Below are 12,971 nucleotides of genomic sequence, written 5' to 3'. Positions count from 1 at the left end.
GAAACGGTGTGCACAACCGCTAACCCACTTCGCCATTTAACATATGACACACCCACCAATGGGAGGCTCAAATGAGACTGTGCATTATGGGAAGTGTAGTGCGGAAAGCACATAATCAAGTCCTATATGGACCCTGCAAGTGGGCCCGTCCTCGATCCTATGTACAGCTGCTGTTCCACTTTCGTGGCCCCCAAGACTTCCGGGGTGGTGCATACTCCGCGGCTGGACGGCCGCGTGTTATATTCTGCTCCAAAGGTGTCCACCTGTAAGTAGCACTCAACCAGCAGCTTGATTTATGTGTAGGTAGGGACGGGGATCCGCTCGCAGGAGCCGCTCAGTAGTGGATTTGCCTGACGCGTTTCGAAGCTCCATATGCTTCTCTTCAGAGGCTTTAACGGAAACGGTGTGCACAACCGCTAACCCACTTCGCCATTTAACATATGACACACCCACCAATGGGAGGCTCAAATGAGACTGTGCATTATGGGAAGTGTAGTGCGGAAAGCACATAATCAAGTCCTATATGGACCCTGCAAGTGGGCCCGTCCTCGATCCTATGTACGGCTGCTGTTCCACTTTCGTGGCCCCCAAGACTTCCGGGGTGGTGCATACTCCGCGGCTGGACGGCCGCGTGTTATATTCTGCTCCAAAGGTGTCCACCTGTAAGTAGCACTCGACCAGCAGCTTGATTTATGTGTAGGTAGGGACGGGGATCCGCTCGCAGGAGCCGCTCCGTAGTGGATTTGCCTGACGCGTTTCGAAGCTCCATATGCTTCTCTTCAGAGGCTTTAACGGAAACGGTGTGCACAACCGCTAACCCACTTCGCCATTTAACATATGACACACCCACCAATGGGAGGCTCAAATGAGACTGTGCATTATGGGAAGTGTAGTGCGGAAAGCACATAATCAAGTCCTAGATGGACCCTGCAAGTGGGCCCGTCCTCGATCCTATGTACGGCTGCTGTTCCACTTTCGTGGCCCCCAAGACTTCCGGGGTGGTGCATACTCCGCGGCTGGACGGCCGCGTGTTATATTCTGCTCCAAAGGTGTCCACCTGTAAGTAGCACTCAACCAGCAGCTTGATTTATGTGTAGGTAGGGACGGGGATCCGCTCGCAGGAGCCGCTCAGTAGTGGATTTGCCTGACGCGTTTCGAAGCTCCATATGCTTCTCTTCAGAGGCTTTAACGGAAACGGTGTGCACAACCGCTAACCCACTTCGCCATTTAACATATGACACACCCACCAATGGGAGGCTCAAATGAGACTGTGCATTATGGGAAGTGTAGTGCGGAAAGCACATAATCAAGTCCTATATGGACCCTGCAAGTGGGCCCGTCCTCGATCCTATGTACGGCTGCTGTTCCACTTTCGTGGCCCCCAAGACTTCCGGGGTGATGCATACTCCACGGCTGGACGGCCGCGTGTTATATTCTGCTCCAAAGGTGTCCACCTGTAAGTAGCACTCGACCAGCAGCTTGATTTATGTGTAGGTAGGGACGGGGATCCGCTCGCAGGAGCCGCTCCGTAGTGGATTTGCCGGACGCGTTTCGAAGCTCCATATGCTTCTCTTCAGAGGCTTTAACGGAAACGGTGTGCACAACCGCTAACCCACTTCGCCATTTAACATATGACACACCCACCAATGGGAGGCTCAAATGAGACTGTGCATTATGGGAAGTGTAGTGCGGAAAGCACATAATCAAGTCCTATATGGACCCTGCAAGTGGGCCCGTCCTCGATCCTATGTACGGCTGCTGTTCCACTTTCGTGGCCCCCAAGACTTCCGGGGTGGTGCATACTCCGCGGCTGGACGGCCGCGTGTTATATTCTGCTCCAAAGGTGTCCACCTGTAAGTAGCACTCGACCAGCAGCTTGATTTATGTGTAGGTAGGGACGGGGATCCGCTCGCAGGAGCCGCTCCGTAGTGGATTTGCCTGACGCATTTCGAAGCTCCATATGCTTCTCTTCAGAGGCTTTAACGGAAACGGTGTGCACAACCGCTAACCCACTTCGCCATTTAACATATGACACACCCACCAATGGGAGGCTCAAATGAGACTGTGCATTATGGGAAGTGTAGTGCGGAAAGCACATAATCAAGTCCTATATGGACCCTGCAAGTGGGCCCGTCCTTGATCCTATGTACGGCTGCTGTTCCACTTTCGTGGCCCCTAAGACTTCCGGGGTGATGCATACTCCGCGGCTGGACGGCCGCGTGTTATATTCTGCTCCAAAGGTGTCCACCTGTAAGTAGCACTCGACCAGCAGCTTGATTTATGTGTAGGTAGGGACGGGGATCCGCTCGCAGGAGCCGCTCCGTAGTGGATTTGCCGGACGCGTTTCGAAGCTCCATATGCTTCTCTTCAGAGGCTTTAACGGAAACGGTGTGCACAACCGCTAACCCACTTCGCCATTTAACATATGACACACCCACCAATGGGAGGCTCAAATGAGACTGTGCATTATGGGAAGTGTAGTGCGGAAAGCACATAATCAAGTCCTATATGGACCCTGCAAGTGGGCCCGTCCTCGATCCTATGTACGGCTGCTGTTCCACTTTCGTGGCCCCCAAGACTTCCGGGGTGATGCATACTCCGCGGCTGGACGGCCGCGTGTTATATTCTGCTCCAAAGGTGTCCACCTGTAAGTAGCACTCGACCAGCAGCTTGATTTATGTGTAGGTAGGGACGGGGATCCGCTCGCAGGAGCCGCTCCGTAGTGGATTTGCCGGACGCGTTTCGAAGCTCCATATGCTTCTCTTCAGAGGCTTTAACGGAAACGGTGTGCACAACCGCTAACCCACTTCGCCATTTAACATATGACACACCCACCAATGGGAGGCTGAGCCTCCCATGGTACACTTTGGCACACTTTTTCCCTGCTAACCAGTCGCATTGTGCTTGTGCCCTCCCTTCTAAACATGGTACACTTAATTTACTGATAAGTCTCTAGTACATGTACCCAGTGACTGTAAATTAAATGCTACTAGTGGGCTGCTGAACGCATTGTGCCACCCACTAATGTAGCACTGTAAAAAATATCTCAGTCCTGCCACTGCAGCCTGCAGTGCAGTTTTAAACTGTCAATAAATAACCCTTTTCCCAAGCCCAAACTTTCCTTTTTAGGTCGAGCTAAAAAGCTAGGCTCTACCAGGCATGCTGTATTCGAGTATGGACTTGAAGCTCCGCCATCTCCACCCACATTTTACATTGGCTTGTGCCATTGTCCTTTGTAAATGCTACCTTCTGATTCGTTAATAGGCTTGTTAGTCCCTCCTTAGTACCGCCTTATCTTCATTTCTAACCTCCCATGAGGACTGGCCCTTTTACTTCTGTTGTTACAGGGTAGGTCTTATTTAGTCTGTAAGCACTGCTTTCTTTCAAGAGTGTCTCTTACTGCAGGCACAACATGCTTTCATACAACATTCAGTGGGACCTGCGCGCTTTCACTTTCCAATCAGCCCGGAACACGATTTGATGTTCTTTTTACATTTAATTACTATGACACCCACCTCACGTACATCGTTATGCACCGCTTGTTAATTATTTATTCTTGCTCTCTTATGACAGTGGCTCTGCTTCCACTATCGGCACTATGGGTCCACAAATTCCGCACGCTGTCCCTTTACAGAGTCTGTGCTGCTCCTCAGCCTGGAAACGTAGCATTTCCTTCCTGTTCTCCATTCCCCACGTTCATAGGAAGGAGCCCCGCAGCCAGCAGCAGTTACCCGTCCCTCCTCCCAGCTCAGCCTCCAGAGAGAGCAAGCCCGAGAGGCACTCTCCCTCCCCATGCTCCGGCACACACCGTAGGGATGGAGAGGGGGAGCTGGAAAGAACAGCTGCAGCCCTTTTCTGGCTCCAAAGACTGCTTATCCGTTCACTCACCACAAATTCCCCTTTCCTGGTTTCTGGCTGGACGTGGGCAGTGTCACCCAGGCCCCACTAAGCTCATAACAAACATTTGCAATGCAATAGGTCTGGCATTAGCGAGAGTTTAAGCTATTTACATTGTAAATGACAATGCCTTTGATTTATGTTTTAAAAACCAACACATAAATAAAAGGCATTGTCATTTAACAATGCCAATAGCTCAAAGTCCTGCAAATGCAAGACCTATTGCATTGCAAAGGCTTGTTTGATACTTATAAGTCATCCCTAAAGTAGGCCAACCTCCCCTAGGGCAGGGTGCATGGTATTTTAAAAGTAGGACATACGAGTTTACATTTTATAGTTCCTGGCAGTGAAAAACTCCTTAATTTTTTTTTTCAATACTGTAAGGCTATCTCTCCCATAGACTAACACTTGGTTGCCTTATTACACTAAATAAGTGCTAACTTCAGTTTGGGAACAGATAGAAAAATTATGTTCACGCAAATGAATTGTTATTTTAAATCCTCTTTAAAGGTAAAGTTGGATTTTAAGATAACATTTTGAAAATTCCACTTTTAGAAAGTTGCCCAATCCAACTGTGCCTGGGTCACAGGTCGGTGAATAGCTCTCCTGTTGTGGGTTGTGTATTGCTTCCAGAGATTGAGACAAAAGAGGCCTGTGAGGGGAGAGGGTCTTCCTGACAGGTGGGCTACTGCAGGGCTGTACACTGCCCTGATAATACACCAAAGGAACCTGTCTGCAGCACACATAAAAGAATATGACACCAGGCCTGGCCTGGCCTTTGTCTCCCTAGAGTGTGGATCCAGGCCCAGGGGAAGAACTGACCAGAACCAGTTTGGGCGTAGCTCAGGGAATTTTTCCACACAATGGCTGGCACCAAGGATAAAAGTGGCCCCTTCAGAACATTTCATCAAAACACTCCTGGTACTGTGTAAGATTCAGAAGGACTGCCCTGCTATCCGAAGAAAAAAAGATTAGAATTGCTTGCCTTGAACCCTGACACCCCAGAAGTGACTCAAAGAGTCAGTTGGCTGAACACCTGAACAACAGCTTTAGGAGGTGGGAGTCAGGGGAAAGGCCCTGAACTGGTTCAAGAACTATCTAATGAACCGTACAACAACAGTACAAATAGGTACCCTGACCTCACGTAGTAGGTCTGTAAGCATTGTAGTCCCTCAGGGCTCCATCCTGAGCCCAGTGCTTTTCAACCTTTATGTAACACCTTTGGCCAGGGTAATTAGGTCCTATGGCTTTGAGGCAGTGTCATACGCTGATGACACCCAGCTGCTAATCAAGTTTGGTCCTGACCCTACAGACACAACTATCCGTTTTAAAATTGTATGATCCACATCAACACAATTTACAGCTCAACAGCAGCAAGACAGAGATCATCCTGTTTGGCAAGGCCGAAGAGTAATGGTCTAATGATTGGTGGCCTCAAGTGCTGGGCCCATGCCCATCCCCTAAACAAGCAGTGTGCAATCTCGGAATAACGATTGAGAATAAGTTGTCAATGAAAAATCATGTAAATCTTGTAATAGGCACCTGCTATGGGATTTTGTGGAAATTACGCAAAATCTTTAAGTGGATCCCAATTGAATCCAGAAAACCATTAGTACAGAGACTTATTGTAAGTCGTCTGGGCTACGGGAATGCCTTACTAGCCTCCATAAATGAAGATCTATACTCAGAACTTCAGATCTTACAGAATATGGTTGACAGACTCATTTTAAATCTTCCATTGAGAACTCCATCAGCCCCTAGTCGGAGGATTCTTCACTGGCTCCCGGTAAAAAAAGAGAGGTTGTTTTAAAATTCTATGCCTTACCCACAAGAGCATACACAAACCGGACCTGGTTACTTAGCCAAAAAACAAAACTGGTATCAGCCAGGTAGACTCCTAAAGATCCAGCACAAAACATCTCCTCACTCCGTGACTAATTCGCACTGTGAGAAACGGGGGTCGATCTTTTTCCTTTCTTGCCACGACCTCTGGAATAAGTTGCCATCTCATCTTCTTTCCATCTCGGATCATAAGCTTTTTTGGAGGGAACTAAAAATCAGGTTATTTGGCTATCAATAATGTTGTTTAATTCTGATCGCTAGCCCACACGGACTCTTTGCAAGCGCCATGAGACCTTTCAGGTGATTTGTGCGCTTAATACGTTTTTTTTACTTTGACATAGGGACACAACAATCTTCCAGAGGACTGCCCTGCTTTCCAGCTGACCAAACCCAACTGTACCTGACCTGGTCTTCTCCAATGACCTCTGTGGGAGTGAGCCCTGGACCCTACCTCATCCCCCAAGTTCTGTACTCATCTGTGCGTGACTGAAGGTCTTACCAGATCTGACGCAGCGCGGTGCAGAACGTTGTAGGACCTCACATCACAGGACCGCACAGCTCCTGATCGGCAGCTTCCACAGAACCGATGCAGCTGACCAAGCAGAACCTCACATTGCAGCCCCATGCAGACCTGGATCACCAGCCTCACTAGGACCAATGCAGCACAGAACGACACAGAACCTCACAGACCTGCACCATGGACAAAAAGATGCAACTCTCAGCATGCCGAACTGGGTCCTGTACCCGGTCCCTGCTCTATCGCGGTCAGCCCGAACTTGTGACTTTGTCCCAGGTCAGCGCAACCAGACCACCGCAGTTAGCTCTTTGTGCTTTTTGGTGCCAATTTCACCTAAAACCTTGCAAAAAATTCATACCTCTGGTTCTGCCGATTGGATTTTTGTTTTTCTAATATTATTTTATTAATTAATATTTACTCTACTTGTGTAAATTGGGTTGTAATTTTCTTGTGTTAGGTTTTCACTTTTTTACTGTATGACTGCTGCATAACTACTTTACAGTTAAGCCTGGCTGCGTTATGTCACACTACCAGAAGGTGAAGCACAGGTTTATTTAGTGACTTTTGAGGTACACTCTGACAACGATTGTGTCTATTGTTTGCGTGGGGCTTCCACGCCCTCTCAAATAACAACCCCCTTTCGTTCAAAGCTATATATATTACTGCATTAATTGTATTATTAGCTTTGATCCATTGAAGCTCTTTCATATGTTGGTATTTATGTGTCTTAGAAACAACACATCTGCCAACTGAATACATTGGTGATCTCATAAATGAAGACATTTACTGTTTACTGGACATCCTTTATAGTCTGTGGTTTCTCACCCAGTTTTTGAAATATTTTCTGCAGATCATCTTCCTTTGCCTTGTCTGTCTCCTCTTCTGTCTCCTTAATAGTACTGTGAGTCGCATGCTGAGCATTCATATTGTCACACCTTGAGGAGAGAAAAGAGTGGATGCTATTAAATGCTCATCTGTGCCGAAGGTAAGAGTAACGGTACTTGAGTAATCCTGTATTGTGTCTGATAAATGAAAGGAAGTTAAACTTTGTAAATAGGTAGGGAGTGTGCAGCCAGCATTCAACACAGGAAAAATGAGGAATGGAACAGTGGTTTTCAAACAAAAAGGGAGCCTGTACCGTGAGATACTTGATGAAGAAGACTTCCCACAGTTATGGAAGGACTAGCAACGCTAATATGAGATAAGTAAGGAATATAAGACCTTCGTGTGTAAAGAACCCAAAGGCAAGTGCATGACTGGGAATCTGGACTGTCGGATGAAGAAATGAGATGCAGCTCAAAGATAAGAATGGGAGATGGAAGATATACAGTGAGGGAAAAACAAACAGTGCCAGATGTACTGCATAATACAGAATATGTTAATGCTTTAAATAGTATCATTTACTTTCATACAAGTAAAATATTTCACCAATGACTTAAAGTGAAAAAACAAAAAATAAGTTGTAGAAAAGCTATAAATATGATTTAAAAAACAAAAAAAGTTTATAGTGCATTATATCACACTTCCACGGTTTCTAAATCCTATAAAAAATGAGCACAATAACCCACATTAATGATACTCAATTTAGCAATGTCAGAAGAAAGGAAGCCTGAGTTCGTCTTGCTATGATTCAGACATGCGATCTTCTGAACACCGCATGTTTCAACTCATCAAACCATACTGTTCCAATGAACATCAAAATACTGTTTCATAAAATACAATTTGCAAATTAAGATGAAAACCAATACCAAGAAATCGATATACATGTCAAAAAGAGGAAAAAAGGAAGCCTTAAAGAAAAAGAAAGGCAAAAGATAGACTGTAAACAAAGAACAAGCTTTGCAAAGCCAATGGGTCTAAGCAATCCGAGAGCTATTGGCATGGTCAATGGTATTGTCTTTTACCCATGTTGAACAGCAGCACATCTGCTGTTCAGCATGGCTGAAAGTGAAGTAAAAAAGCATGAAGCCTGTAGACGTGTAGAATGGCTGTTGGACTGAGCATGTGAACTAACTGAGTGTGTAATAATTTTTAATTGCAAAATCAATACAACAAATAAACAAATCATGCCTATTTTAAAAGCATTCCAGACTATTCAGCAAGAAACCACCTTTTTTGTTTTGCAGTTTTATATAGCACCAACTGGATCCGAAGGTATTGGAGTGTTGTACCTGTTGCATTCATTAATTTTTAGGAACAGAGAAAGTAATTGCCCAGAATCACAGGATATTGAGCCGACGCCAAGCCTCAAATTTGGTTTCTAAGCTTCAAAGTTGGCCGCCCAAGTAGTTAAGCCACATCCTCTCCAGGTGTTTATAAAAGGAAGCATGGGGAAACAGTAAAGAAGAAAGCTGTCAAAGTAGGAGGCAAGCTTTTCCACTGCACACATCGGGTGAAAATAACTACGGGCGGTGGCAAGCAGCAAACATTGCAAGTATAAAATGAGCCAGGATTTGTCCAGAATCGCAGCATGTTGAGCCTGCCGCCGAGACTCAAACTCAGTCTCCAGCTTCAAAGTCGGCCGATCAAGCAGTTAAGCCATATCCTCCCCCAGTGCTTATAAAAGGAAGCATATGGGAACAGTAAAGAGGAAATCTTTTAACAAACTAGGAGGCAAACCTTTCCACTGCACACACTTCTAAACAAGATTTACATGTCTATTTACAGAAACGGAGCTCTAGGAAGAATACTGAAAGAGGCAACAGCAAACGGAGAACGGAGCGAGTGAAAACACGAGCGCTCATGTGAAGTGTTCAAAAACAAAGAACAAAGGAGGTCCTAAAACGGGAGTAGTGTGTAGACTAGTACTTGGTCCATGCTCTCGGGAAGGCTAAACACAAGAAGAGGCATGACGCATGAATGCCATGGACAAACTGGGAGAAAGAATAGAAGTGCGACGAAAGAGCCAGCAAATGGGAAGCCTATGGGTGGGCTGAAGCCCACATATTGAATACAACAGTCTCTTCGAGACAGTGCATGCGCTGTCTAATCGAGACCTAAAAAGAGTGCAGTGAAAAAGAAAAGCAAAGAAAAGTAAAAACAAAAAAACAATCTAAACAACAAGCATAAAGTAAAATATGAGCCACATAAAGAGAATGGAAACTGTCAGATTCAGAATGTGCTGTACAGTCTTTGCATTGAAATAATTTATTCTGATGCTGCGTCCAGTAAAATATGTGCTATTTTCTTCGCCTAGCTTGTTCAACTGCTCTGAACATAAACATTAAAACCTATGACAAGTATGATTAGCATAAGGGATGAAGTTTCAAATTTCTGGAGGACAGAAAGAGGGACGGGGTCCCTGGGAGAACCAGATTTCAAGCTATTCAAAAGTTGCCTAAAAGAGTTGATGTCTAAAGGTGCCCAAGTTATTAGATTGCTAGTGGCTGTATCTACTAGCCTGAGGGGTCGTACTTATAATAGGCTGATGAGAAGTCCTCATGTACTGTTGGACTGGTGTCAGTATGGAAAAGAGTACCCCATACCCCAGCCGTTCCCGGGGGGGCAATAAAGCAAGATACCAGAAAGAGTAACCTGAGGACTAATGATAAGTTTAAATAGTGCAGCCTCACAGCCAATAAAAGGTAAGTCTTCAAATTTGCAAGTGTAGTAATCTTTGTAAATAATAGCAATACCCCCACCCATTTTTAAACTCCTGTCTCTTCTAACTATTAAGTAATTGGGAGGTAAAGCAAACGCAATGTCCAGTCCTGAGGAATCCTGTAACCAGGTTTCCGTAAGAAAAATGGCGTAGGGTGTTCATTGACCAAGAGGTCGAAAATGTCTGACTTGTGTTTGGGGAGTGATCGAAAGTTTATGCTATAGAATAAATAGTCATTACCGTGATTTTTGTGCTGATTTATGTCTGCCTTAGCCTGGGTCTTATTAAACCTTACAGGGGCAATAAATGTCGACACAAATGCAAATCTTGTTTCTTTTTTGGGCAATGTTACAGTAGGGGACACCCATTTAGTTGGTCCCAGTACTAGTTCTCTAATGTCTTATTCTAGCAAGTTTTGCATCTCTTCAACTTTCTGCTGGAAATGTATTATTACTCTTCTACGATTCTGTGCTACAGGTTTTTTTGCATCATTTACATTAGTATGTTATCTGCAAACCTTTAAATTCTTGCAGGCCTTTGAATAATTAAGGAAATCATTGCATTACTTTGTGATCATCAGTGATTCTCTATGGCAACAAGGCCCATTAATTTGTACTGTAACTCCGCTAAGTAGACAAGTGGCAGGAGTTTCAAATCAAGTCAAAGTTTACTAACGTATAGACGCTCGTCTTCAAAACAATATTACACATTAAAATGATACATTAAAAATGACCCCAATCTTCCCGCCCCCCTCCACCCCTTCCCGATCAGTCCAATTCTACACGATCTGTTAATTCCCACAGATCCACAAAAAAAGATGTAAAAGAGCTTGTATCATTATATGCCAGTTCTTGCACTCAGTCATGGTACGTGCATTCAAGAATCCTAAAGAATGGAGGTGGGGTGGAGGGCGTGGCCAACTGGCGAGGGAAATGGCTGCACGGTAGTTGAGCTCTGTCACGCCACTCCCGATTAATCCGTCAATCTTCATCGTGCCCTGGCCAATATCGCCCGCGGTGGTGCCTCGCCTTACCCCACGGCTGGGTTAAGTACGGCCTTAATCGGAGGCACCTTGGCTGGGAGGCGCCCTCCGGTGTGTTTCGTAGGCTCCTGCGGCCCTGTGTTCCTTCCTGCACGTGTGCAATAAAAATCGATGCCGCGGCTGTGGTGAGGGGTACGGGCCCTTGCAGCCTGATTTCTCCCTCACCCCGGGAGCGGCAAAATCCAACGGCAGGCACGCATTGTCAACGCGACCTGTGAAGCCTCACGGCCGTTACTCTGGCCCATCCATCAAGTGGTGCCTCCACGAAGTGTTGCAGTACACAACAGTAGCGGTAAGCTCAGAGATGCCCCCCCTGCGATCAGAGAAGCCCAGCCTGGCACAACGGAACTGTGACCGTTTACGACAGGGCCTCCTGCGCATGGATGGAGTCGCTCCACTATTCCGACCGTGTGTGACCTGAGCCAGCAATCCCTCCTCCCCCCCCCCACACCTTGGGGTGGAGGTGAGACCTTGGGGGCCCTATTCGCGCCTTGACTCCAGTGGAGGGGACGGTGACACAACTTCATCCTCACCCGACAGTGGTACATCCCCCCAGGGAGTGGTGGCCACAAGATACTGCTGTGTTGCCGGCGTGGTGCTTATTGGAACTCCTCTAAACGGGCGGTGAGAGCCCAGCCGGTGGAAAAGCGTCAGGGCGGTGTGGGCTAATACCCACTGCAGGCAGCGGTGAGTAGCTGGCGCGGCTCGACACCCTCCCTTCCCCGGCATCTTGAGCCCACCATTGGCACACTGGCGATCGGCCACAGTGGTCATAATGCGGTTCAAGCGAAGCTGGAGAAATTTGCGTGGCAGAAGGGCCATGAGGGGGAGCAATCGAACCCCAAGCCAACGGGGGAGCAGTTGGAACCTACACTGCAGGGCATCCTATCGGATACAACGACGGTGTGAACCTCACTTGAAGCCCGTATCGACACAGTCGCCACAGAGGTATCTTTGATAAGAGCGGACATGAGGAAAATGTCAGACCGCGTCAGGGCTATCGAGGATGCCACAAAAGCACTGAAAAACGATACAGTCCTTCTCAAGCGTCAAGTGTCTGAACTCCAAAATGCACAGGAGACGCTGACCCTGCAACTTGATGACTACGATGGCCGCAGGAGACGTAATAACGTCTGAATTTTAGGTGTGCCGCAACGGACAGAGGGTCAGTCAGCTGACCTCTTCGTTGAGGAATTGATGCTCCAGCAGCTTCAGCCAAGAGGCTTCTCCAAGTGCTTTTCAATTGAATGTGCGCATCGTGTGCCTGGGGGCAGACCCAAGCCTGGGGCACCCCCCTGGCCTCTCCTGGCAAGGTTGTTTAACTTCCGCGATAGAGATGCCATTCTCCAGACGGCGAGGGCGGCCCCACCACTAGTGATTGATAACAGCGAAGTCACCTTCTTTCCCGAGTTCACCCTGAGAGTTCAGAAACAGAGGCGTAGCTTCCTGGAAGTGAAGCGCGCGCCGAGGGATCAAGAAATAGAGTACTCCATGTTGTTTCCGGCCAAGCTGCGGATCGAGTCGTATGGTAAACTGTGGTTCTTTATTAGACCGGAGGATGCATGGGACTGGCTCAAGGGCTGGGGAACTGTCGGTAAGCATCCCCATAAGCCCGTGGGTGGTTCTGGGGCTACCGGCGGGCGATGACAGCTGCAGGGGTCTCCGCCCGGGGGTGAATCTGTGAATCGGAGCCCGGAGGGATAATGTTCACAGAACAGCAAGTATAAGTGACTGCCGATGGAGTCGGTGGGCTCCCTGTGCACGTATTACGTAGACACAGACTGTCTTGGAACGCATCACCATTTGTAAGGCTACTGATTTGCTGCGAGGGTGTTGATGTCATGTTATTGCAGCAGAACCTCTCAGGATGTTGGAACTATATGTTGTGGGGTTAAATGGCCGGGGTTGTAAGCGTTTTTACATTTAGATGCCCCAGGTAGTGGGGTTGTATCACAATCCCCAATCTGTTGAGGGTGGGCGACAGGCACTCTACAAGTTGGGGGTGGCGGGTGGTTTGGTGCCTGTTATGCAGGGTGGGGGGTGGGTGTTGGGGATGGGAGGGGGGGTAGTGT

At 47.2% G+C, this 12,971-nt stretch overlaps 1 protein-coding gene across 1 annotated transcript in view; it reads right to left on the bottom strand.

Moving 5' to 3' along the window:
• Positions 1-12,971, bottom strand: part of LOC146869567 (E3 ubiquitin-protein ligase TRIM39-like) — a 164,672-nt gene that overhangs the window by 62,478 nt on the left and 89,223 nt on the right. Inside the window, exon 5 of the mRNA XM_085606262.1 lies at positions 7,082-7,191. Coding sequence (XP_085462388.1) covers positions 7,082-7,191 — 110 coding nt within the window. The remainder of the gene's footprint in view (positions 1-7,081; positions 7,192-12,971) is intronic.

The sequence above is a fragment of the Triturus cristatus genome, chromosome 1_1, assembly GCF_964204655.1.
Source record: "Triturus cristatus chromosome 1_1, aTriCri1.1, whole genome shotgun sequence".
Taxonomy (NCBI): Eukaryota; Metazoa; Chordata; class Amphibia; order Caudata; family Salamandridae; genus Triturus; species Triturus cristatus.
The sequence above is the reverse complement of the archived record's forward strand: the minus strand, read 5'-3'. Positions and strand labels throughout refer to the sequence as shown.